The sequence below is a fragment of the Equus quagga genome, chromosome 21 (assembly GCF_021613505.1).
Source record: "Equus quagga isolate Etosha38 chromosome 21, UCLA_HA_Equagga_1.0, whole genome shotgun sequence".
Lineage (NCBI taxonomy): Eukaryota > Metazoa > Chordata > Mammalia > Perissodactyla > Equidae > Equus > Equus quagga.
This window is the reverse complement of record NC_060287.1, coordinates 40,421,275-40,445,849: the sequence shown is the minus strand read 5'-3', so window position 1 is coordinate 40,445,849 and position 24,575 is coordinate 40,421,275. Positions and strand designations below refer to the sequence as shown.

The 24,575-nt window shown below is 61.8% G+C and overlaps 1 protein-coding gene across 1 annotated transcript; it reads right to left on the bottom strand.

Annotated features, from left to right (window-relative positions):
* Positions 1–284: 284 nt before the first annotated feature.
* Positions 285–23,935, bottom strand: COL6A1 (collagen type VI alpha 1 chain). Its single transcript, XM_046648050.1, has 35 exons — positions 23,787–23,935; positions 22,877–23,006; positions 21,037–21,237; positions 19,923–20,082; positions 19,644–19,772; positions 19,540–19,560; positions 19,356–19,376; positions 19,235–19,279; positions 18,330–18,383; positions 17,735–17,779; positions 17,579–17,605; positions 17,328–17,354; positions 17,200–17,244; positions 16,854–16,907; positions 16,587–16,649; positions 15,747–15,809; positions 15,556–15,609; positions 15,428–15,463; positions 15,218–15,280; positions 13,627–13,689; positions 7,864–7,926; positions 7,062–7,124; positions 6,710–6,760; positions 6,526–6,561; positions 5,853–5,915; positions 5,560–5,625; positions 4,948–4,983; positions 4,465–4,501; positions 4,152–4,160; positions 3,661–3,794; positions 3,276–3,385; positions 2,854–3,037; positions 2,575–2,755; positions 1,760–1,789; positions 285–1,625 (listed from the first exon to the last, which is right to left on the bottom strand). The coding sequence occupies exons 1-35, from the start codon at positions 23,881–23,883 to the stop codon at positions 1,003–1,005; spliced, it is 3,084 nt and encodes a 1,027-aa protein (XP_046504006.1). The 5' UTR covers positions 23,884–23,935; the 3' UTR covers positions 285–1,002.
* Positions 23,936–24,575: the final 640 nt, after the last annotated feature.

The window sequence follows — 24,575 nt, the reverse complement described above, 5'->3', positions numbered from 1 at the left end:
TCCAACTGCCTGAGATGGAATCTGCTTCAGATTCTGCCACCCAGGGAGTCTGGGCCCCTCGCAGCCCCTCCCCATTGGCAGATGGTCTTCACGCCCCTGGGTCTTTCCCCAGGCCCAGAAGAGGGGTGTCGCTGACAGTGTCCAGCCAAGGCATTTCTCCTGACCATCACCGAGTGGGAGGCGGGCACTCCAACCAGACACCCCAGCCATCTCCAAGTTCTCCTCCTGTCTGTGTACGAAGCGCAAATATGGTGGGACTTTGACTCCTCAGAAGGAGGACCATGGAGAAGAGTAAAAACCTTTATTTGGAAACGTCACTGACATGGACACAGTGAGAAAAACACAGGAAGGAGGAAAAATAAAACTAACAAATAAAGAGGGTCTTCAAGAGGATGCAGAACCGATCTCTCCCTTGAGAAAAAGGAGCTTTACTTTGTTTTTAGTGAAAGACATCGCTTTGTGCCAGCAGACGTCCGGGGCCCAGGCCTCTGCACACATGGAGTTGGCAGGGTAGCACCTTGTTCTGGGGTTGGCTAGGGCGCAGGGTCGAGAAGTCACCATTTTCCTCCCGTCTCTGGCGATGTGGTCGCCACGTCTACTGCCCCGAGTTCTCGGTTTCAAAAGTGAAACGCAGTCACCACCTCCCATGATTGACTAGTGGGGTTGACATTAAGTGTGAGTGAAATGCCGAGTGGAGAGTCCTGCAGGATCAGAGGGAAAAGGTGGGAGGGCAGTGGGGGGAGGAGGGGGCGGTGCGCAGCTGATCCCCCAGAAGGAGAGCGAAATGAGGCCTCAGGACTGTGCCTGGGTTGGGACCGGGCCCACAGGGAATGGGGACAGGACAGGACGCTAACTGGCAGTGGGAGGGGTGCAGACACCCGCGGGGAGGGGTGGGCAAACACAGAGCGGCTTTTCAAGGTTCTCCTTTAAAAACTCTAGCTAGTGGGCTGGTCGGGAGGATCCCGTCACATTTTACTCCACAGCAGTGAGGAGAGCCGCCTGCTAGCCCATGGCCACCTTCCTGGACACCGACTGGTAGAAGACGCCGCCAAGCAGCTTCTGGTAGCTGGGCACGCGGAACTGGTGGCGCTGGCCATAGGCCACGTTGTACTCGGCCGTCTTGTCCGTGACCAGGACGCGAATGTGGGGCTCGTTCACCTGCTTGCCCACCACCACCACGAAGACCTCGATGTTCGCCCGCTGGGCCTCCTGCACGGCCTTCTTGATGGCCGCCGCTGTGGCCCCCTGCGAGTTGCCGTCTGAGAAGAGCAGCAGCCTCCTTTTGACCTCCTCCGACGAGGCCTCGCGGTAGAAGCGGGTCACGTAGCTGAGAGCATCGGTGACGTCGGTGGCATCGTTGATGAAGTCCATGCTGTCGATGGTGCTGGCCAGCACCGTGTAGTTCTGCAGGAACTGCAGGGACGCGCGCTCCGGCTGCTGCTGCCCCGTGCCGCTGTACTGCATCACCGAGACCCGCACCTCGTGGGCTGGGTTCTTCCGGCGTGCCGTCAGAAAGCGCTCAGCCAGCCGCTTGGCAAAGCGCTTGGTGATGTCAAAGTTGTGGCTGCCCACGCTGGCCGACCCGTCCAGCAGGATGGTGATGTCGGCCGGGGAGGAGAAGGTGACTGCGGGGCGGCGGGTGGCTGTTAGCGCTGGACTCTCCTTATCTCCAGACCATCGCCCTGGAACCCCTCCTCCCTGGGCCCCCGCGCGCTTGGAGGCCCCTCCTCCCCGGGCCCCCACAGCCCCAGGTACTCACTTGGGCAGGTGTAATCTGGACACTTCTTGTCTGTAAAAGAGAAGGACCCCACACAGCGTGAGCCCAGCAATTGCAGGGACCATCATTCTGCCTGGATCCCCCGTGAGAGGATACCAGGCGTCTCTGTGGAAGGCGCGGTGTGGCCGTGTGCACAGGTGACGTTCCTTAACGCCTGCCCAGCCCCCTACTCGGCCCACTCTGCCCACTAGGAAGGGGTGTCCCCTTAGTCAAGAGCGGCCTTTGAGGTCCCTCAGCAACTATTTCCTGGTCCTTACACCAACCCAGCGAGGGCTCAGGCAGAGCCTTGGCACCTTCTGAGAATGGGGAAACCGAGGCTCAGAGAGGAGGGTCTATAGGTAGCATGCTGTCCCCGGGCAATGCTGACCACTCTGTCCCCATCGCGTGGGGAGGGGGTCTCAAGTCTGACCCCGGCAGCTCCCTCTGGCTGTTCACCAGCTGCCTGCACTGTAGACGCGCCTCTGATCCCTGGTCTGAGCCCAATGGACATGTTCTGAGGTGGGCGCCTCTGAGCCGTCCTGGGCTCCTAGGCCCATCACTGCACACGTGTGTGGGTGTGCACACTCAGACCATGGCGATCACGTGTAGACAGAGGCCGAGAGACACAGTGCAGCCCACCCTCTGGGGAGCACCTGCGTGGACGCCGGGCCACATGGGAGAGTGTGGGCAGCCTGTGGGGAGGCAGATGGGCTGCTGGCCCCACGTGGGCATCGGCGCCTGCAGCTGGAGTCACAGTGGAGGGCAGAGGGTGTCCCAGCCTAGCTGAGCGGGCTCTGCACCCCGGCCCCTGTGCCCACCTATGCAGATCTGTGTGGTGATGTTCTTGAGGAAGGCATCCTCCAGCAGTTCTGCGTAGTTCTCCTTGACCAGTGAGATGCCGGGCCGACCCTGGGGTGCGAGGCCTTGGCAGGAAATGACATTGAGCTGGTCGGAACCCGCGATGGAGCCAAACACGTCCTTGATGCCCACGGAGACCACCTGTGGGAGAGGGACAGTGTCAGCACGGCCCCCAGGGAGAGAGCCCTCCCACGTCCCAGGCACCAGGGCGGCGGCAGGTGGTGTGCGGGTGGCCCCACCTGGATGTCAGGGCCGCAGAGCACGCTGAGGGGGGTGGTGTCCCTCTGGGTGTCTGAGCGGCCGTCCGTGATGACCAAGGCGATCCGGGTGTTCTGGGTGGGCGGCAGCAGCCGGCTCCGGGTGTACTGCAGAGCCTCGCCCGTGAAGGTGCCCCCCGCCATCCACTGCAGCTTCTTGATGGCTCTGCGGGGCCACAGCACCGTCAGCGCCAGGGCTGGGGTCAGGGTCAGGGTCAGGGTCAGGAGGGAGGCCAGGATCGGGATCAAGGATAGGGCCAGGGTCAGGAGCAGAGTCAGGCCTGTTGTGGGATCAGGGGCCAGGGTTGGGCTCAGCCAGGGTCAGGGCCGAGTGCACGGGGTCAGGCAGGGACAGGGCTGGTGGGCTCATTGCGATGCGGATGCAGGCCTGGGGGTGCACTCACTCCTTGAGCTCCTGGGTATTCCTGATGTTGGGGTCGCTCAGGCCCACGTGCTCCTGCATCTGGTTGTGGCTGTACTGCACCACGCCCGCGTGCGACTGCCCGGCCTCAAACTGCACGGGGACGCGAGGTCAGGGGCCCCGGGGTCCCAGCGGCCACCCCTGCCCGCTCCCCGCCGGCCCCTCCCTCTGCCATCTGTCCCAGGCTGGACCAGCTCACAGGCCCAGGGGTGGCTCTCACACGCTGGTGGGCTGGGGTTACATCTTCAGAGAAACAAAGGGCCCGGTCTCTGATGGCCCCCGGCCCCTCTGCAGCCTCGTCAGGACGGACCCTTGTCTCCCTGGGAACGTGCATTCTCATGTGAGGGGGCCCAGGGGTGCTGCCTCACCTTGACCAGCTCATCCCTGCTCAGCCGGTCGATGACCTTGACGATGAAGTCCTTGGCGATCTCAAAGTTCTGCAGGCCGATGCTCTCCGAGCTGTCCAACACGAAGAGGATGTCGATGGGGCCGCACTTGCACTCTGGGGGGAGGAGTGGGGAAGGGTCAGCCCCAGGGCCTCCCAGGACCCCCACTCAGAGCAGAGCAGCCCCTTGGGGCGGTGGGCTTGGCTGGGACCCCAAGCTGTGGGGAGGATGGACTGGGCAGGTCCTGCCCCACCTGTCCCTGGTCATGGTAGTTACTGGGGAGCCGGTGGGGTCTGTTACGGGGGGACGAGGAGCCAGCACCCAAGGACCGTGACGGTGTGGGTGGGGGCGTGAGTGCCAGCTGCAGCTCCACAGCGTGCACTGAGAGGGGGCCACCCCACCGCCCGGGGTCATTCTTCTCAAAAGCTAAAAACACACGAAAAACGTTCTAACGAGTTAGAAATGACACTCACCACAGCAAGCTGGGGAAAGAGGAGAAAGAGGACATTACACACAGTCAGGAACCCGCGCTGTGTCAGAAACCTAAAGGACGCACGCCCTCAGCCGCCCCCCAGCCCCCGACGCCCTGACCAGGTGGGCCGCTCTGCCCGGCGGCTGGGCCACCTTGCTGGGTCCCCTGCCCCCCGGGACTCCCTCATGGTTGGGGCACGTGCCCGCTCCTCTGGCTCGCCACTCTCTCAGTCAGTTTAATAGATGACAGAGCTGGGGCCAGGGGACGTGATTCTGTCTGCCTCAGGCGGTCATGCACACGTTGGAGGTACTCACAGCACATTTTCATGATGATGTCCAGAATCTCGCACTCCTGGGGGGAAGAAACACTGGCAGGATGGCTGAACTGCCTCCCCCTCCAGCCAGCACTGCCCCAGATCTGGGGGCGAGTCCCGCCCTGTGGCCACCCTCCCTGGGACCACAGCAGGGCTGGGTTTGGGCAGGGGCTCTCCCTTCCCAGGGCACCACCTGCTCTGCCTCTGGGGCAAGGACATCTGATGTGGTCAGGACATGTGGCCATCACGTATGCCCCATGGCCATAATGTGTCCCCCATGGCCATCAGGGATCCCCCATGGCCATCATGTGCCTTCCTGTGGCCATCATATACCCCCTTGTGTCCGTTACATGCCCCCCATGGCCATCACAAGTCCCCCATGGCCAGCATGTGTTCCCTTCTTGCCCTCACGGCTCTCTATCTCCCATGATATCTTTGGCCGGAATGGTCAACCCCCAAGGACATTCACAGACACGCCACTTACGTCCATCTCTGGTGGTCCTGGGAGTCCTGGGGGTCCCTGTCAGAGAAAAGATGAGAGAAAGGCTGTGAGGCCCCCTGTGGCCCCGCTGGCTTCCTGGGCTGTGGCTCTGAGAGGAGCCCTCGGGCTGACTCCCCATCCCATTAGGAGCCCTGAAGGCCGGGGCAGCCGGGCAGCTGAGGCTCCTGCACACGAAGGGCTGGAGGAGACCCTGCAGCTGCCGTCCCCTCTGACAGCTGCCCAGCACTTGGCCTTTCCAGGCGGCCAGTGGATGGGCTCTGGGGCCCTGTCTGCGGCTCACCCGCACTGCCACCGGGTACAGAGTCCCCTCTGGTCTAACGGTGCTGCCTCTGCGGGCACCCGTCCCAGGCTGTGGAGCACCCCCATCACCTCTCAGGTGACTGGCCCCTTCTTCTCTGCCCCCTGAACCCCCCGGCCTCTCAAAACTGCCCGTTCCCTCCCATCCCACCTGTCAAAGCCCCAACCTTCCCAAGACTTTCTGGAGACTCGTTCCCCAAATTCCTGCCCCACCCCGCTCCCAGCCCCTCCCAGTCCCCACTCTCCTGCAGCCTCAGAATCCTGGTGCCCCCACCCTGGCCGGCCAGTCAGACTCACCGGAGGGCCTTCGGGGCCCCGATACCCCTTCGCTCCTTTGACACCACGGGGTGAAATTTCAGTGTTCTGAAAGGAAAGAGCATGGCGTCACCAGACACCACTGTGCGTGGCTGGACCACGTGCTGCACGTCTGTCCACCGTCTCCTCATCTCCTCGTCCCCTCAGTGTCTGCCCACAGAGCCTCAGCAGCCCCGAGGGCACACGGCTGCCCCCTCCCCGGCCCTCACAGTCGCAGACCCTGGGGCCAAGGCTGAGTCAGGATTTCACAACATGCCACTAGGCTCTGCACTCACGTCCTCTCCAGGGTCTCCAGCTTCTCCTTCGTCCCCCTTGAGGCCGGGATAGCCTTTAGTGCCCTGCGGGTGACATGGAACACTCGGTCAGGGGGGCACAGAGTCCTGCAGGCAGGCATGTGCGTGGTGGGCGCTGTGGGTGCTGTGGCCCTGGGCTCCTGGGGGGGGCGGAGGCTGGAGCCCCCATCTCTGTGGTTTGGCAGAGCTTCTGGGGCCATGGGGGGCAGCCCTCGCCCAGGAGAGGCATCCTGGCTGTTCCTTTCCTTCACAAATTCTCTATTTTAAATCAGCTTTACTAAGATAGAATTTACACATATTTTATTTCCTTTTTAAGAAGCAGAAGTTTTCCAAGGAAAAGATAATGACAAGGAGACACTGTCTGCCCCGCCCCCCACCCCACACACATCTCCTGGGGAGAAACTGAGGCTGAGTGGGCCGGAGGACACCCGAGGTTTAGGGGAGACCGGGGTGTGGTCGTGGGGAGCGGCCCTGTCCGTCTGCCCAGAGGCTGAGTCAGTCACCAGGCACCCCAGGCCACGTGGGAGGGGCCTCGGCGACGAGCCTGGGATAAGGATGTGTGTGCGTGCATCTTTGCACATGTGTGCATGTGAGTGTCTTTGCTCATGGGTGTGTGTGTGCATCTTTGCACACATGTGCGTGTGCATGTACTCACGTTTATCCCAGGAGGGCCCCTGCTGCCCGGATAGCCCTGCAGGGAAGGCGGGACAGTGAGGCCAGGCTCTGAGGGGGTCCCAGGCATCAGTCCCTGGCCAGTCCTCGTCTGGGTCCAGCCCAGCCAACCCACGTGTGCCCGGGTGGCCGCAAGGGGTGCTGGGGTGGGAGCTGGGGGCACTCACCGGGAAGCCGGGGAAGCCCTCGGTGCCATTTCCGGGGGGGCCGTCTTCTCCCTGGAGAGAGCAGACTGAGTCCCATCACTGGGAACCGCCGGGCCAGCGACGACGCCAGACGCGGCGGGCACAGGCAAGGGGCCCATCAGCCTGGAAGGCGGCTCCCTGACCGGGTTGCCGAGGGCCCCACACCCACCTCCCCTGGACCTCAGAGCGGGTGGCCGGGAGAGGTGCCCCATGCTGCGCGCAGACGCTGACGCAGCCGTCACTGTCACCATCCGGTTGCTGAGACCCCGACCCTCAGTCAGAGCCAGGCCTTTGGTGGCCCACGCGGGCTCTGTGCCCTCAGACGGTCACTCACCCTTGCGCCCATGAGCCCGGGGTCTCCGGGGGGTCCTGCAGGCCCTGGGGCTCCTCTGGGGCCCTGAGGAGGAGAGAAGCAGGTTTGAGGTTTGGGAAGAACATCGAGGCGACAGGCAACACCAGCTCCGAGGCACAATGCCTCTTTGAGGAAAATACAAGTGAATTAAGTAAAATAATGTGTTTGTACTCATCAGCACAGTAATGATTAAAAGAAGGATTTTCAAACAGGTAATCTCGGGGCTGGTGCACGTGGAGCCAACCAGGACCCCGTGGGGCCTTCGGGTCCACACCTCCCACCAACTCCAGGCAGGGAGGGGCTCCAGGACGGGAACAGAGATGGGACAGGGACCGGACCGGGTTACTGACAGTTACCTGTGGGGCTTGGAACGCAAGCTGCCTGACTGCAGGAGCTCACAGAAACCAGCGGACACGACCACAGTGTGGCCAGGGCGCACGTGTCAATAACGTTTTGAAAAATCATTAGGGTTTTAGGAAAATGCTTGTAATGAAAAAATTTTAAAAACCTCATGAAGCCAAATTTATGAGGCATAATATTGTTCACGCTGTTTATCTCTGGGTGGCAGTATTTTAGATTTCAATTCTCTTTTTTATTGTTTCCTGCATTTCACACATATTCTAAAAGTCACATATACCATAAAATGAAACAAAACATTTATCCAGTAAATGGGCTGGGGGCTGTGCCCAGTCTGAAGGGGCCCCCAGGGAAGCACTGGCTGGAGGCGATGGGGTCTGGGTCAGGGCTGGCCGCTTCTGGGGCGGGGGCAGCAAGGGCTACTCACCTCCAGCCCCGGAGGGCCCTCATCTCCTCGGTATCCTTTAGGTCCGATGGGGCCAGCCTCACCCTGCAGAGAAGACACACCGTTGGGCCTCTCTACCCGACACCTGCCCTCATGGCCCCAGCCTGCCTCCGGGACGCGCCCCCCACTGCCGCTGGCACTCCATCGACTCCTCTCTGTGCTGGCGGATCTCCTGTCTTTCTGGGTCCAGGGTCTTGGTCCCGTCTGCACTTCACGGACAGCCCAGCCAGGCCCAGGGAAGGCAGAGGAACTCGCATCCCTTGCAGAGCCGACCGGCCCGCCTGGCCCCTGCACACCCCTCCAGCCACAACCCTGGACTCAGAGGTCTGTCCGCTGGGCCCTGTTATTAGGCTGTCAATTCCCCGAGGCCTTTCTTGGCTGGCCCTTCTCACAAACGTGGACAACTCTCCGTTATCCGCCTGTTCCATCACCCAGCCGTCAGCCGGGAGGCTGATGCTGTGTTGCTGCCCGCGCCAAGACCATGGAAGAGCCCAGCTGTGGCTGGTGGTCCTAGCACCTGTGTTCTCACAGCCTCGGGCAGCATCTGCATCACACACTTCACCCCAGGCTTGCATACTGGAAACACTGTGAACTCGGGTTCACAGTCTGGGGCCCTGAGATGCTACCCTGGGGACATGAAAAGGGGGGACAGGAAGGAAAATGGGAAAGTGAGGCCCTGGGTGCCCAAGGCCAGGCCAGTGAGAGGCCAGAGGCCATGTCCGGCGACACTTCCTGGTCCTCCTAGTTCACCCCAAGACACAGGAACACCAGGACCTGCCGAAAGCTGGCTGGGCGGGGCGCCCTGGGACCAGCCCGAGGCTCCCACTCCTGGCGGGCAGCACTGGCGGTCACACGGGGGGGAGGGGTAGTGCCCTCTCCAGGGCGGAGAGGAGGCAGGGAGGCCTGGTGAGGGCCGATGTGCAACAGAAGGAGAACCGGAATGGTTTCCTCCATTTTCCCGATTGCTCAACTGCTTTTTCTTGGGATTTGGAAAAACAATTTCCCAGAAAGTTCCCCATGGACGCCATGATGTCGGAGCCGATGGCCTGTTGGGTCTGGAGTCGTGGAGGCTGTGACAGGCTCAGGAGACGCCCGAGCCCTGGGGATGGACACAGTGCTGAGGCTGGGAAGTTGAACGTCCAGTGTGGACAAACTTGGGTCCAAAGCCAGCCCCCCTCAGCTCCAGCCCCTCAGGGAACCAGCGCATCTCGGGTTGGGGAGCAGGCCCTGGTCACGGCTGGAGGGACAGGGACTCCTCCGCAGGGCAGCTTCCTGCGAGGCTCCCCAGCAACGCTGGTCATGAGCCCTGGTGGGGGCATCCCCCTCCCTCATACTCTCTGGCTGTTTCCTTTTTGTACAGTGACTATTAATTTCTCTCAAAATTGGGAACATAAACAAGCAGGCACTGTTGGAACGCTCAGGAGTAAACCCCGGTGACGGCTCCTGCCTTTAGCGGCTTATGCTGTTTGTGACTCAAGCAACTTCGGGAAGGGGGAATGGCGGCCCAGGGCAAGAGCTGATCATGTGGCTGTGCGCCTGACCCAGCTTGTCCCACAGCACGGGAGCCGTCGCGCCACTCCTTGGTGCTGTCTGGAAATGTCACCAGCAGCCGGACCAGGAGGCCTGAAGTAAAACCTACTGTGAAGCCCAAGTGATTACAAATGGGAATCGGGCAGAACTTGGAAGACTGTGGGCACAACCCAGCAATTCCAGGAAGAGACACATGTGGGTACCGGAGTTCAAATACAACGAAAGTGCATTTTAGTCACCAGGAAAGATACTTCTGCCATCAAGTGTGTTGTGACGATAGGCTCACTATTCACAGAAAAAGTCAAGCTGGGTCAAGCCCACCTCACTCCCAAACCTGCGACATTTACTCCAAAGGCATCAAAGATAAAAGCAAAAACTGCAGTAAAGGGGGGAATGCATTTGGAACCTTGTAAACGAGCCGGACATCCTAGCAACCAAAAGCCACAGACAAAGTCAACATGCAGGTGACAAGCGAAAAGGTGTCTGCACCACAGACAGGGGTCTCATACCATCAACCCAAGAATCACAGCCTCCCAGGAACATGAGCCACTGCGGGAAGAGCCAGGAAGAGCACATGACAGCCTGGAAAGCGCGAGACCTCGCTCAGCCTTTCCCATAAACAGTTGAGCAAACCAAGAGAGGACGTGGTTTTCACCAGAGAAGCAAAAATGTACGTTTGAAGTTTGATAATATCTCATGTTGGCAAAGGTGTGGGTACCGTCTATTTTGCATTCTCAGGAGGAATGTAAGTTGGGCCTCTGTAGATACATAGGTAGGATTATTTAGCAAAATCAATGCACGCACACCCCATTTGGCCAAGAAATTCTCCTGCTAAGAATGTACATTCTGCATATAGCCTTGGAAGTATTTCAAGATGGATGGGTGGATGGATGGATGGATGGATGGATACATACACACATACATAAATGTTGGATGGATGGATGGATGATAGATGATAGAGATGGCTGGATGGATGGAGAGAGAGATGATAGACAAATGGTAGAGACAGACAGATGATAGATAAATGACAGAGATAGATAGATGATGGATGGATGGGTAGATGAGTGACTGGCTGGGTGGATGGATAGATAATAGATGATGGATGTACGGATGATAGATGACAGATAGACGGATGACAGATTGGTGGATGGATGGATAGAGATAGATGGACAGACAGATGGAGAGACAGATAGACAAGCTGACAGAGGCAGACGGACGTTGATAGTTATCAAAGCATTTTTCTGTTAAGCAAAATACTAGAGACAATCTACATGCACGCTGAGATGGGACAGATGGCACATCAAATAAGTTTGTACAGTGGAAACAGTGACACTGAAAAGTTTGGCGGGTCTGGAGCGCTGACCTGGACAACTGCCAACACTTATCACTCATCACGGGCGGATGCTAATTGTGTAAACTGCAGGCGCATGAGGCCACTCTCACACACTCTGTGCTTTTTCTAGAAGGATTCTAGAAGAAACTAAGTTTTAGAAGAAACTGAGCAGTGATACCTGTGGTGGGGGAGGGGACAGGAGCATCCTGTTTTTCCATGAGCACCTCCTCCTGTTGCAGTTACTGATTTTAACCATTTCTCTCTCGTGAAACAAAACGAGGTGGGACAACTCACTTTACAGGAGTCTTTGAGCCCGGAGAACTTCTAAGCCTTATTTTGAGAGACGTCATCCTCCCTCACTGCCAAGGAGGAGGAGAGCCAGACAAAGTCAGGAGCCCACCAGAGGCCTCCTCCACTCCCACGTGGCCCCCTGGCCCCCGGAGATGCCTCGCTCCTCAGACAGCTGGCTCCTGGCCAGCTCAACTGGGATTACGTGCGAGGAAAGTTTTCCACTGAGCTGGCCCTGCTGTCTCCAGACGGTCTGTATTATCGAATAAATGGATCCCTGCCCGCCCCCTTCCACCCACCCTGGAATGGGCCCGAGGTGCATTTTTAATGCTCGATCAGGAGAATTGGCAAAACATCTCTGCCCTATTGTGGATGGTTCTTTTTTGTTATTTTTTAAAATTCCTTTTTTGCTAAAACTCCAATTTCAAATTTCTTTCCATAAGAAAAGCCACCAAAAAACTGGAAGCCATGAGCCAAGCCCCACCAGAGCCCAAAGCCTGGCCACCCTGGACCCAGCGCCATCTCACAGCCCACTACCGGGAGCTCTCCGACCCCTCTTGGTGCTGTCACCTCGTCCTGCCCCTGGGAAGTCCCCAGGCTCAGAGGCCACTCCTTGCGGTCTGCCTGGACCTCCTCCCTGCGTGGTCCAGCAGCACACCTCACCCTCAGCACAAGGGACATGGGGACGCCCAGGGAGCTGTCCCACCCAGGAAATCCCCATCACAGGAGCAGCGGGTACACAGGCCAGAGTCTGGGGTGAGCTGAGAGGATCTGGCCACCCAAGACGGAGGGGGACTCCAGAGAGGGAGGTACAGGGAGGAGGAGGAGGCAGGATCATGGAGGGTCCCCTGGAAGCTGCAGGCATCGTCTACCAGGCCCCCTCGTGTGGTCTCCTGCGAGCGGTGGTCCTCGCAGGAAGGAGGTGGAGATGAAGCCCCCAGTCCTGGTGATGTGGTGCCACCCTCTAGAGCTGGGGGCACAAGGCTGGCCGGAGCCCTTGCTCCCCCATCTCGGCATAGCCAGGGTGACGACCCCCAGAGGCACAGGGTCCAGGCAGGGCCTTCCTTCTGAGCCCTCAGAGATGCACAGTCACCCCAGGTCCCCGAGGCCTGACGAGCCCCTCTCTGTGGAGGCTTCAGGGCACAGGCACCCTGGCGGGAGGCCTGGGACAACAGCCGCCCAGTGATGAAGGGCAGGAAACTGCCTTCCGGATGAGTAGAGGACAAAGGCTCCATCTCAGGCCAAGAGCCCAGTGACTGAGATGCTGGGGCCCCAGGCAGGGCAGCACCCCAAATCGCAGGGTCTCCAAGGGTGCGTAGGTCTTGGGCACGGCCCCACCCTGCAGCGACCCTGGGTTATGAGAGGACGGTGGTCCCTGCCAGCCCGACGTCCTCACCGCACAGGTGGTTCAGTTCATGCTTTGAGTTCACTTGTGCCTTGTGTCTCCCCCACTGGACCGCCAACCCCTGAGGGCAGGACCAGGCTCCAGACTGGGCTCTGCGGGAAGCTGTGCCCCCTGCCTTCCAATACTCCCCCCGGGGTCAGCCTGGGCTCCAATGGGGCCCCCAGAGCTCTGCCATGATGCAGCTGGCCCCCAAGGGCTCCAGGACGCCACAGGATGTGGCCACTTCAACAAGCCCGGCAGCCCGGCCCAGACTGCCCCTTTGTCCAAGGGCTGCCTGGCGCTGATGGCTGTCCCAGCACCGACCGCACTATGTGCGTTCACTCCACCCATGGACCACTGTGGTGGGGACCCCAGACTCCAGGCTGGGGTCTGGAGAAGGAAGAAGAGCTGAGAACACAGTCCCACCTCTCCTTACCCCTGCAGCTCACAGCCTCCTGTCTGCTCCCCCCGCCCCTGGAGTAGGGGACCCGCTCACCTGACTCCTCCCCTCCCCCTCCCCCCGGTTGGCTGGCAGGTCAGATTCTCTGCTTCCTGAGGCCCCCACTCTTCTCTCCTTCCCCAGCATGGCCTCTGGAAGGCGTCACATCCAAAAATTCTGGAACTTTCCATGCACTGATGCTCTCAAGTCTACCTCCAGCCAGGATCTCACGCCTGGGATCCAAATGCTGAGTGAGCCTCTCCTGGGGCTGTGTCTCCAGTGTGGGGTGCCTGATGTCACGGGCTCAGTCCTCCGTGATGCTGCCGCGTGTGTACCCTGACCTCGATGGCTCACTGCTGGGCCTCCACCCTCTTCCGCCCTCCTCCAGAGCCAGCCCAGCCAGGGAGCCCCTGCCCCAAGGGCAGAGTGCGGGGGGTAGCAGGGGCATCTGCCCATTCAGCTCTGTGCCCTGGCAGGTGGCCCCTGATGACAAACGGGTCCCTCTGTGATCCCTGGGTGTCTGAGGGCCCCAGGAGCTGGGCCTGCCCTCACCAGCTTGCACTTGGCTGCCCCTGGCTCCCACCCCCAGCACCCCCGCCATCTCCCAGGCTCACCCCCTGCAGGAAGTGCCCTGAGTCAGAGGTGGAGAGAGACCTCCCCCTAAATTCATGAGCAGCTGGGAGCGTTTCTGCTCCAAGATCCAAATCGGCAGACCTAGCTCACATGTGGACACCCACCCCCACCTCATCCCCTGAGAGCCTGGCCCCCTACCGGGTCTCCGGGGACGCCGACAGGGCCTTCTCGTCCCTGGTCACCTTGGGGTCCAGCTTCGCCCTGGGGAGGAACAAGCAGTGAGTGTGGGGCCAGGGGAGAGCGGCTGCCCCGGGCAGATGGCCTTTGGAGGAGGCCTGGGGGGCCCAGAGCCGGGAGGGGCCTCTACTTGCTGTGGCCTCCTCCTCTTGCCCCCACTTCTCCATTTTTACCACCATGTGGCCATGTGCTGGGCCATCCAGTGGCTCTTGCGGGTTCCGCAGGTGGCAGTGAGGAGGCAGCAGCCCCCCTGAGGCCTGGAGGCAGCTCCCCACTGTGCCTCTTGTCCAGTGAGGCTCAGGGACGTCCCGGGCCTGGGAGCTGGGGTCCTGCCAGCCAAGCCTCAGGGCCAGAGCTACAAGTGGCCTGCCATACTTTCTGTGTGCCTGGCCTTCAGTCTCATCTGACCTCAGGGTGGGGGGACTCGGAAGAGGGTTGAAGCCACGTTATCCCTGCTCGGACGTCCCTCCAGCCCCTGCATGGGGGCCGTGGGCCCTGGGGACCCCCAGGGAACAAGGTGGGGTCAGAAAGCTGAGTCTCCCTCCCCGTGACCTTGGCCTCAGACTAAGCTTGCTCTCGCCATCAGGACACCCTGGTCAGGCATCTAGAGGAGGAGCATTTCTGCCCGAGGGGTCACAGCGAGAGGGACCGCACGGCCTCTGCGGAGTCCTGTTCTGGGGATGAGAGGTGGCATCGCCCGTGTCTGCAGGTAGAGGGTTGGCCGCATCTGACACTGGGAGACCTGGGTCCTTTCCACCACAGTCCCAGAGGGTGGAGTGGGGCCTGTCCCTCCACCCTGCTCTCCAGCCAGGTGCTCTGGGGGTCCAGCAAATCCTTCCCAGTGACCCCCGAGGATGGAGGAAGCCCACCCCACTCCCGGCTGGGGAGCCTTCAAGATGAAGGGGCCACAGCCACGGGGCCACCACAGCCTCTCGGCTGCAAGGTTCGTGTGGCTCCCACTTCCTAACATCCCCTCTTGACGGTTTAACAAAAGAAATTTCTTCCAAAGAAGAACGCAAGCTCTGTCTGCAGAAACACTTGTGGAGCTGGCGGGCGATCGAGACAGTTAGAAAAGCCAGATGTGCGATGGGAGGGCCTAGTTGAGTGAACTGTGTCACACGTGCAGCTGCAGCAATGACAGGCGTGCAGCACCGTGAAAGGCGTGGACTGGGGACAGAACACGCCGCCGGGCGGGTTGTTGCAAGTACTGCAACCGCGATCTCGCCGACCCTGCGTTTCCACGGGGACAACACCTCGCAGGCTAGGGGCACCCCAGTTGTCTCGGTGATGTTTCTAGGCTGTCAGTGACGAGGGCAGAGAGGGCGAGCCCACTTCCTGCCTCGGCCAGGCCCCTCGAGAGGACCCGGGTGAGAGCACGGCTCCAGGGTCTGGGATAGGGGCAGCTGGGTTCCCCGCATGTGCCGGGGACTGTCTTTGGGAAGACAGGTGAGGGTGCGGGTCCCCTGGAGTCTACTGTGTGCATCCTGCGGTTCTGCTGGCCTGACCCCTGCCCCTCAGCAGACGGGGTTCCAGCTTTAGGAACGTGACTCACCGGGTCTCCTCTAGGGCCCCGCACGCCTGGCGTCCCCCGTGGTCCCCTTTCCCCAGGGCCGCCCTGTGGGGAGAGAAGCAGAGGGAGGTAGGGGAGGGACTCAGACAGAAGCTCTGGATCTGTCAGGCGGAGATGCTCCGCGCCAGCCATACGGCCACGTCCCCACTAAACGGTGAGGCCCAGAGCCCAGAGCACCAGCCCCCGACTCACCCTGTCTCCGGGGGGACCGTCAGGCCCTGAGTTTCCCTGGGATCAAGGGGAACAAACACAAGTGTTAGTCTGGATGGGGCTCTGCCTCAGGCTCTGTGACAGGGCAGGAGGCTGACCGGGGTGCTCACCTCGTCGCCAGCTTCTCCCTTCTCTCCAGGGGGACCAGGCTCACCGGGCTCGCCCTGTGAGGAAGGAAGACAGAATCGTCCATCTGTGATCCAGTGCAGGGCCCAGGGCCGCAGCTGGCCTCTGTTCCTGGTGGTCTCTCCCAGGGCCCGGCCCCACCCTGGCTGCATTGGGGGGCTGCATGCAAGCTCACCTCATCTCCAGGGGGCCCTGTGTCCCCCGGCCTCCCGGGCTCCCCATCGGCTCCCGGTTCACCCTGGAAAGATCAGAGGGTCAGCCTGCAGGAGGCCATGCCTGGCCATGGGGGGCTGGTGATTCTGGGCTGAGCCTCCTCATCCAGACCTCAGGTCGCTCTCCCTGACCAAGCACATGAGCCTCGGAGGCCAAGGACCCTCCCCAACCAGCCACATCCCTACAGGAATCCTCGAGTCGCCTCCCTGCTGCGGACTGAGCCCAGACACCACGCACGGCAGAGGCAAGCCCAGTTCTGGAGGGCGAGATTCCGAAAATCTAGTCCCGGAAATCCGAGAGGACGTGCTGGGGGCAGAGTCTAGTTGCCTCTCCTCTTTCCTAGCACTTCCTGTAGCTGAAAACCCAGAAAAATACCGGCAACAGAAAACTCTGCTTTAAATTAAACCCAAAATATCATCTCTTCATGTTCACGTCTCTGCCGACTTCCCGCCATCGGCATCGCTGTTCACTCCTGAGTTCTGATATCTACGCGAGCAGACGCATTCTGGGATGGGACTTGGGGCTGGGCTGTGTGGACGCCGAGGGCTGGCCCCCTGGGCCTGGGCCGAGGGCAGGCGGGAAGTGTCAGGATGTGGCCTCGGGTCGTGGGGAGGACTCTCCTGGGCAGACGCGCCTGCCGTGGGTGGCTGGCAGGCGGTAAGTTCTACCCAAACCTTTGTTCCCGCTGTTCCCGCCCGGGCTCCCGCCTGCCCTGGGGGGCATCTGCTGCAGGAAGGATTTCTGACTGATGCTCAGCGGACCATGAAGCCCGGCCCCCAGGGGCTCGGCTCAGGTCACTGACCTTTGCTCCTTTCAGTCCAAACGCACCAGCATCACCCTTGGGCCCGGGAGGTCCTTGAACGCCCTGGGGAGAGGACGGCAGAGGTCAGCCCAGCGGCTTAAACGAGCCGGCGGCGAGCTGTGCGTAAATATGTCAAAAGCTGCGGAGGCAGGTCTGTATGCAGCCCAGCCTGCGGGGGCTGCTTGGAGCGTGAGAAGAAGGGTGTGAGCCAGTGTTCACTCCCGAGAACTTTCAGTCTTAAAACACGGGTGAGAGAGAGCCACTCACGTCCAGTCCGGGCGAGCCCTTGCAGCCTGGCAGGCCGGGGTACCCTGTCTCCCCCTGGAAGGAGGAAGGCAGAGTCAGTGGTCAAGGCTCTCAGCCGTGGCTCATCCACCCCTTCCTGGGACATCCCTACCCTGGGAGATGCAATGAGCAGGGCCCAGCGGCTTGGGATCCACTAGGACCTCGGACGTGGCAGCCACGTCTCCTGCCTTTTACACCACGTCCGAGTTGCCAGGAGGGACCGCACACGAGACCCCCTCCACACGCCTCGGGGTGGTCCCTGGCTCTGCCCACCACCCCCTGCCCGAACCACGTGCGCCAGCCCCCTCACCCACGGAGGAGGGGTTACCTTCATGCCATCCACACCGTCGATGCCGCGCTTGCCCTTCTCACCCTGCAAGGTGCAGAGACCCGAGAGGGTCAGATGAGGGTCAGACCCCTCCCCCGGGGCAGCACACAGCCCCCTGCCACACTTACCTTGTAGCCCTTGGGTCCCCTGGAGCCCTGCAGAGACAGGAAGGGAGGGTGAGGGGGGCAGTCTCCCTGTTGTGGGGCAGGTTCCCCGGAAATCCCAGGGGGGTGGAGGAGGATGGAGGGCAGCGAGGGGGGGCCCCCCGCCAGCTCCGCTTGGCCCGGCCAGGCGGGGCACAGGCAGTGGCATCCTTGTGTAGGTGAGGCGGGCGGCTCCAGGCCCTGAGGCACTCATCCCGAAGTGGCTCCTCACTCACCTTGTCCCCTCGGCTCCCTTTTTCTCCCTACACAGCAAACAGAAGAGGAAACAGGGCTGTTACAGCAGCGTCTGGGGGGACGACCCCGGGGACAGCTGTGAGGGGTCTCGGCTCAGCCAGGAAAGCTGCCCGGAAAGAGGAGGAGGGAAGGCCTACCTTCATCCCCTGGTAGCCAACGGGTCCGAGGTCCCCGGGCCTTCCCTGGAACAGAGGAGGGAGCACGTCAGACCCCCGGGGCAGAGGCAGCCCCCACCCAGCCCGCTTCGCCCCCACTACACTCAGGCCTGGTCAGCCAGAGGGATGGAGCTGGCTGACCGCTGGCCAGGCTGGACCCCGGCCCCCTCTCTGAAGGCCCCCCACTCCTGGGGACCCCTCAGAGGAGCTCCAGGGAGGGGGGAGGTCAGGAGCCCCCAGGAGGAGAGGGGTTTGTGGGGAGACTGGCTGGAGCAGAGGCCTTGGGACTTTCCTGGCAGACCCCCCCGCCACCCGTCCCCCAGTCCTAGCCCCTCCAAGGGCAGGCTGGACATGTGGGGGCCCGAGGGCTGGTGGGCCCCGCCAGGTGAGATGCACAGGAAGGAATGGCTGTGCTGTGCGCCCCCGGCCCTCGTCGCCCACAGGACCACGTCCTCTGAGGGTCAGGCCACGTGACCACGGTGCTCAGAAACCAGGCATCCTTCTGGAAACTTCCTCAGCCGGTTCCCCAGCCTCAGGTTTAGCACCCCCGCCCTGCAGTCAGCCTCCCGGCACTCACGGGGTCTCCGGCTTCTCCTTTCTCTCCAGGCAGACCCGGCTTCCCTCGTTCTCCCTGGAACACAGAGCAGATCAAGGTCAGGGGACGCTTGATGTTTGTTTCTAAAAGGCTGGTGAAAGGGACCCCTACTTCCTCACAAAAAAAGGTTTAAAAAGACATTCCGTCGGCCTATACCCTTCGCATGATTTGCAGGCAGCTTCCCTGTCACCCGTGGCCTGTCGTGGGGTCTGCGAGGTCAGGTCCACGTGTCCCCTCCCTCGCAGCGCCCCGGCCATGGGGCTGCCCTGCACCGGCCCCACCGACCCCTGAACCTTCCCTCTCCGTCTGGCCTGCGCCTGTTCCTGCCACTGCTCTGGGCTCCCAGGTGGGGGTGTGGGTGGCGTGGGCAGGCAGGGGGGTTGACACAGCAGCCCCTACACTGCTCAGCTCCCGTGGTCGGTGGTCGCAGGGCTCCAGGGCTACTGGACCCAACAGTTTTTAGGAGAAACCAGAAATCTGGACTTTCATGAGCAATCTCCCAAATTGTAAATATTGGCAACTAATTCTGATTTTGGAAATCTCCCTGTGTGAGCCACGCCTGGACCTGGACCCTAAGCTCGCACCCCGACCCACAGTAAGCCCATCTCCAGGGACAGAGCCGCAGGGGCTCGTGTCCTCCACCTCCGGGAGGAGGCTGGCATGGTCAGACCCCCACACCCCACACCTGCCTTTAGCCGCCAAGTCGACCCCGGGGTCCCTGGACTCTCCCCCTGGCTGGGGGCACCTGCTCAGCGAGGGGCGGGTGCAGCATGTGCTCAGGACGGCCCCATCATGTCCCTAACACTCGGGGTGCCAGGCTGCAGGGACGTTCCTCCCATACCTCACCGCCTCGCGGAGATGAGCAAGGGCGGGGTGCAGCCACTCACCTCATACCCGGGGTCGCCCCGCAGGCCTGGGGGTCCTCTGGCGGGCTGCAAGACATGAGGGCACGGTGAGCCCGAGACAGTGTCCGGGGCAGCCCCGGGGGCGGGCAGGGGCCACACTCACCTGACACTCGAAGGAGCAGCACTGCCAGAGAAGGGACAGAGGGACACGTCAGAAGTGAAGGCGCCGCAGCTGCCCTGCCGCCCGCCCCACGCTCAGACGCCTGGCCCGGACACAGGGCGGCGGGAGGACCCCGCGGTGGGAGGGCCTGGAGGCGACGCCTTGGGGTTGGGTGGGGGGCTCTTACCACTTGCTCCACATTGTTTTTCTGAAAAGTGAAACGGAAAAGTCAAATTAATTTTTATTCTCAGCCACAGGATTCCCAGCATCTGGCCACGGGAGGCCACTCACGATCATGTCGGTGATGGTGTCGATGGTCTGGCTGATGATCTCCTCTGCGTCGCGGCTCTGCCCCCAGTCGGCCGCCGTGAAGTTGCGCCGGTACGTGTGGTCCGTGGCGATGATGCTCAGACGTGGCTCCTGGAGTGGATGGGCCGGAACAGGGGATGATGTCCACGCTGGTGGGGAGCCCCGGGCCCCCATCTCTGCTGCTCCCCAGGCCCCCTCCTGCAGTTCTCTGCCTGTGTCCCTGTGCCCCCTCCCAGGCCACAGCCCCCACGGGGACCCTACCAGGTGGTCAGGCGTGATGGCCACGGAGAAGACTTTGATGCCCAGGTGCTTGGCCTCGTTGACGGCGTCCTCCAGGCCCCCGCATGGCTCCTTGTAGCCCTCGAGGGGGTGCCCGTCGGTCACCACGATCAGGTACTTGTTCTCCTTCAGGTGGGAGCCACTGCAGGGCGTGGGCAGCCGTGAGACCGGCCCCGGCCCGGCTCCCTCCAGCTGCCCCTGACCCTGACCGCTCGGGGCCCCTTGGGAACTGCAGAGCCGAGACCCCTGAGCCTGGAGGGGCTGGAAACCCCGGAGAGGCCCAGATCCAGGGCAGGTCCCCAAGCGCATCTCCTGTTACTCTGGACAGTCTGTTTCTCTCTGTTGATCCAGGGGATAAAATGGGATTATCCAAAAGGATATTAAAGCAGAGAGTTTTGTGGGATCCCATTTCTCTAAAACACTATTTTGGAAAATGCACATATACCAGGGGAGAGACAGGTCCTCGCCCAACCTGGGGCATCCTGACTGTGAGACCCTGGCCATAGGCAGGTGGAGGGGTCAGCCAGGCAGCTGCCCACCGCCGCGGGTGGGGCCCCGGGAGTGTGGCCCGGAACTAATTCTCTTTCCGGATTAGTCAGGTAACTGTTGCTCACTGAGCGAAGATTCAACTCAATGTGCGGAGCCAGCACCGATGCTCTCCCAGGAAACCCCTCCCTCTTTCTCTCTCTCTCTCTGTCTGTCTCTCTCTCTTTCAGTCTCTGTCTCTGACTGCAGACATCATCTCTGCTTGGCCGAAGGGGAGGCAGTGACGGGGCGTTTCAGGGCCCCCTCACTCCCTCTGTCCTCACTGGTTGAGGAGACAGGGCACAGCTTGAGGGAGGGACGGAGAGTGACCCTTGGCAGCATGGGGCAGGCAGGGTGTGGTTGCCAGCATGACTCCCTCAGCCACTAGGACTGGTCCTTGGGGATCTCAGGCACCAGAGCTCGGTTTGCCAGTGGTGAGCCCCTGTGTTTGGCAAGTTTGGCCGACCAGAAGATGGGTCGGAAAGTGGTGTGCCCTCCCCAAAGCTGCCCAGGGACCGAGGCAAACCCCAGGGCACGATCGAGCTGCGTGTGGCTGGCCCGGGGTGCTCACCCCACGAGCAGCTCCTCCAGCCCCTTCTTGATGGCGCAGTCTGTGTAGGTGCCCTTGCCGAAGTACTTGACCGCATCCACGCTGGCCTTGAGCTCGTCGCGGCCACTGGGCATGCGCGTGAGCCCACGGATGATCTCCACCTCATCGCTGTAGTGCAGCGCGCCAGCATTCCACACCAGGTTTCGGTCACACCGGTAGTACCTGCGAGCCGTGCTGGGGGTGAGCCGTGGTCCCCCAGGCCCACAGACCCTTTCACGGTCAGTCCCCCAGGGTGGCCCCCTCCTGCTCCCTGAGCACTGTCCACCCAAGGGCACAGTGCCGCCATTTCACAGTGGATGGGCTGCCCAGCCCCGTGATGCCCGAGAGGGACAAGCCAGAGAGCCGTGGGCTGGCCTTCTTGGGTGGCCCTAGGACGCTGGGTCCCTGCCCTGGGCTGCATGTGGGTGGGGTGGGCAGCAAGGCCAGGCTTCAGCCAGTGAGTGACCAGCACGTCCCCTGATCTCCAGGGGCCTGGGATGAGAACTGTGTGTGCTGGGACCCTGTTCCAGGTGGGCAGACCCCGCGTGGACAGCAGTGGGGCTGGGTGAAGGTGGGCAGGAGGGAGGCGCTTCTCAGTGGGATGCTGGTGGAGGATCCCATGGACTGAGCAGCCGCCTCCCTCTGCCCTGTGCACTGGGGCCTGGGGCTCTCGGGTTTGCTCTGCCAGGGTATGGGGGTGGCCGTGCCTGGCAGCCCGTCCAGCACCAGTCGTAGGACAAGCCCACCCACTTCACAGGTGGGGAAACTGAGGTACAGGGAGCTGAGAAATGAGGCCAAAGTCACCTGGAGGGGGACACTGGCCACATAGCTGCCCCAGAGCCCCCTCCTGGAGTGTGAGACACACCTGGGCCCTCCCTGCACAGCGTCATGGACTTGTGCATTTTGGGTGAGTTTGGGGTTTCAGATCCTATAGTTCCTGCATTGGGAGGTCCCCACCCTCTGTTCCTGAGGCCCCTTCTAGTGGGCAGGAGGCTCAGGACCAGGGTGAGCCAGTCAGGGGGTCAGCGGGTCAGCAGAGACAGGGTAGGACTAGGGGTGGGGCCCTGCCCGGGTGAGGCGCTGGGGGAGGAGTCTGGTTCTGACCGGTGCCCCTCCTCCCACAGCCCTGCCCCTCCCCCCACCCTCCTCACCCTCCAGGCCAGTCCTGTGCTTGGCCACACCCGCTGTCCCGGGCTCCCTCCGCCTCCTCCTAATGCTTCAGACTCTCAGTTGGATGAATGAGTGAGTGAGTGAGTGAGTGAATGAACGAAGTGTGAGGTGCCCTAACCCAGGAGTAAGGCCAGCAGTCCCTCCAGGCCCCTCTGTTGGGGATGTGGGGACATTGGGACATTGGGGACGCTGGGACATTGGGATGTCGGGTCCAGGATGTAAGTAAGCCCTCATCATCCATGTGGGCAGTGGTCAGTGTCCGTGGTTGGTGATGGGTGCCCCCTCCGGGCACCAGAGGCTGCACATGGCCTTGGGCCAACCCCCGAAATTCACTCAGTTTGGGTCGGAGGCGTGTTCCCTCGGTTGCATTTGGGGAACCAAGAGCCCCGCATCTCAGACTGTGCCCTGGGCACTCCCTGCTGACCGGCACCCCCAGTCTGCTCTGCCTCAGATTCAGCCCTTCTCTGGCCCATCTGAACCCCCGTGGACTTGGGAGGGGACTCAGCGGCCAGGCCAACACCTGCCCTCTCAGATGGGGAAGTTGAGGGCCATGGCGGGGCGACACCGGGCCGGCTCGACCCCTGGGCCCACGGTGTCCCTGCGAGAGGCTCAGAGCCACGCAGGAGACAAGGTCAAGGGCGCCCAGTCCTACCTGTCCCTCAGGTTGTCGATGAAGCGCTTGGTGAAGGCCTTGACCTTGTCCACCAGGGCCCCGTAGGGCTTCAGCCTCAAGGCCACGCTCTCGGAGGTGTCCAGCACGAAGAACAGGTCCACGGGGCAGTCTGGGCCAAGGACGGGAGAGGGGAGGGCCTGTGCTGGCGCCCTGCACCCTTGGGGCACACCGAGGCCCCCTCTGCCCACTGGCACCCGTGAGTCTCCCACCGGCCCCCAGGCACCTCCTGGGGCAGGTCAGCCATGGCCCAGCCACCCCCACTGCACCGACCGTCCCCCGTCAAGAAAAGCAGCAGTGCCAATGTGCTGGCCCCAGCGACAGGCGGGTGATTGCGAGAGATCTGGATGCAGCCTGGAGTCGCTGGCTCAGCTGGACCCACCAACCCGCCCGGAAGCACAGGGCCCCGCCCTGGTCTGGACACAAGACTCTGCTCCCTGCGCTTCAGGCTGAATTCAGAACTACAGGGGCAGCGCCTTTGAGAAAAGGTGCCTGAGGCCGGGGGACCATGGTCTCCACTGACCGCCCGGCAGGGGGATCAGGGGTGGGATTAGGGAGTAACTGAGGCAGAGAAGGAGCAGCGTCCACCCTCAGGACAGCCCCTTGGAGCCGAAAGCTGAGTCCCTTCTGTGCTCCACCTCGCCAGGGTCCCTCCCGCCTCGCCCAGCCTAACGGCCCCTCGAGAAGGAGAAGCAAGAGTTGATGGGAGCCTAGGGGGGCCCTGGGAGCTGGGAGCCCAGGCGGGGAATTTCGAGCAACCCCAAGGCCCCCATCACACGTCGAGGGAAAGGGCCAAGGTCCCACTCGGGCGTCCCGGCTGGACACGTCTGGCCCGGGCCCGTCTCCTGGGCAGTAAACGGCGCGGAGTCCCAGATGCGGCGGGTCCACTCACCTTGGAAGGCGACGGTCCTCACGGCGGCTGTGTCATCCTGTGCAGCGGCCCAGCAGGCCTGCAGCAGCAGCAGGAGCAGAGCGCTGGCCAGCCTCATGTCCCCCGGCCTGCGTGCCTGTGCTCTCCCGCCAGCCAGCCGAGTTAAGCGGGAGGGAGGAGGGCGGAGCGGGGGGAGGAGCCAGGCGGGGCAGGCGAGGGCGAGGGCGGGGGTCCCTCCTGAGGCTGAGTCACTCTCTCTGGAGCAGCTCTGGGCCTGGGGACTCGGCCTACAGGTCTGGGGACGTTTGTCACCGACAGAGTATCGTGGCTCTCAGGTGAAACAGAACAAAGCTGCAGGCGAGTTCAGGACGTTGGAGCAAGAACGTGCGGCCCCAAACCAACGTCCCAGGAACCTTTGGTGGGTCCCAATCCAGACATCTTCGTGTGGATGGATTGGCCGTGTCCCCCTGTGGCCACACTGACTGCTCTGTGCAAACGTTTCAGATCCGTCGCTTGCTCGGATTTCCGAGTTATTTTTCACGTAAATATTTCGGCACAGCTCAGTCACATACGCATCTGGAAAAGTTATTTCATTTTTTCTGCGGGAAAACAAAGTCAGCACAACTCCTACCCTTGTCTATTTGTGACGTACGTTTTATAGACATGGACAGTGGGACAGGGGAGCGTGGCCCCGACCCAAGATAGGTGTGGGGACCCCACAGGGCCCTGTGGGGTGGGTTCCAGATGTGGCTGACTGGCCTCTGCCCCAGAGAAAGTTCCAGAAGACCTTTCCAAGAGGTGGAGCTGTTG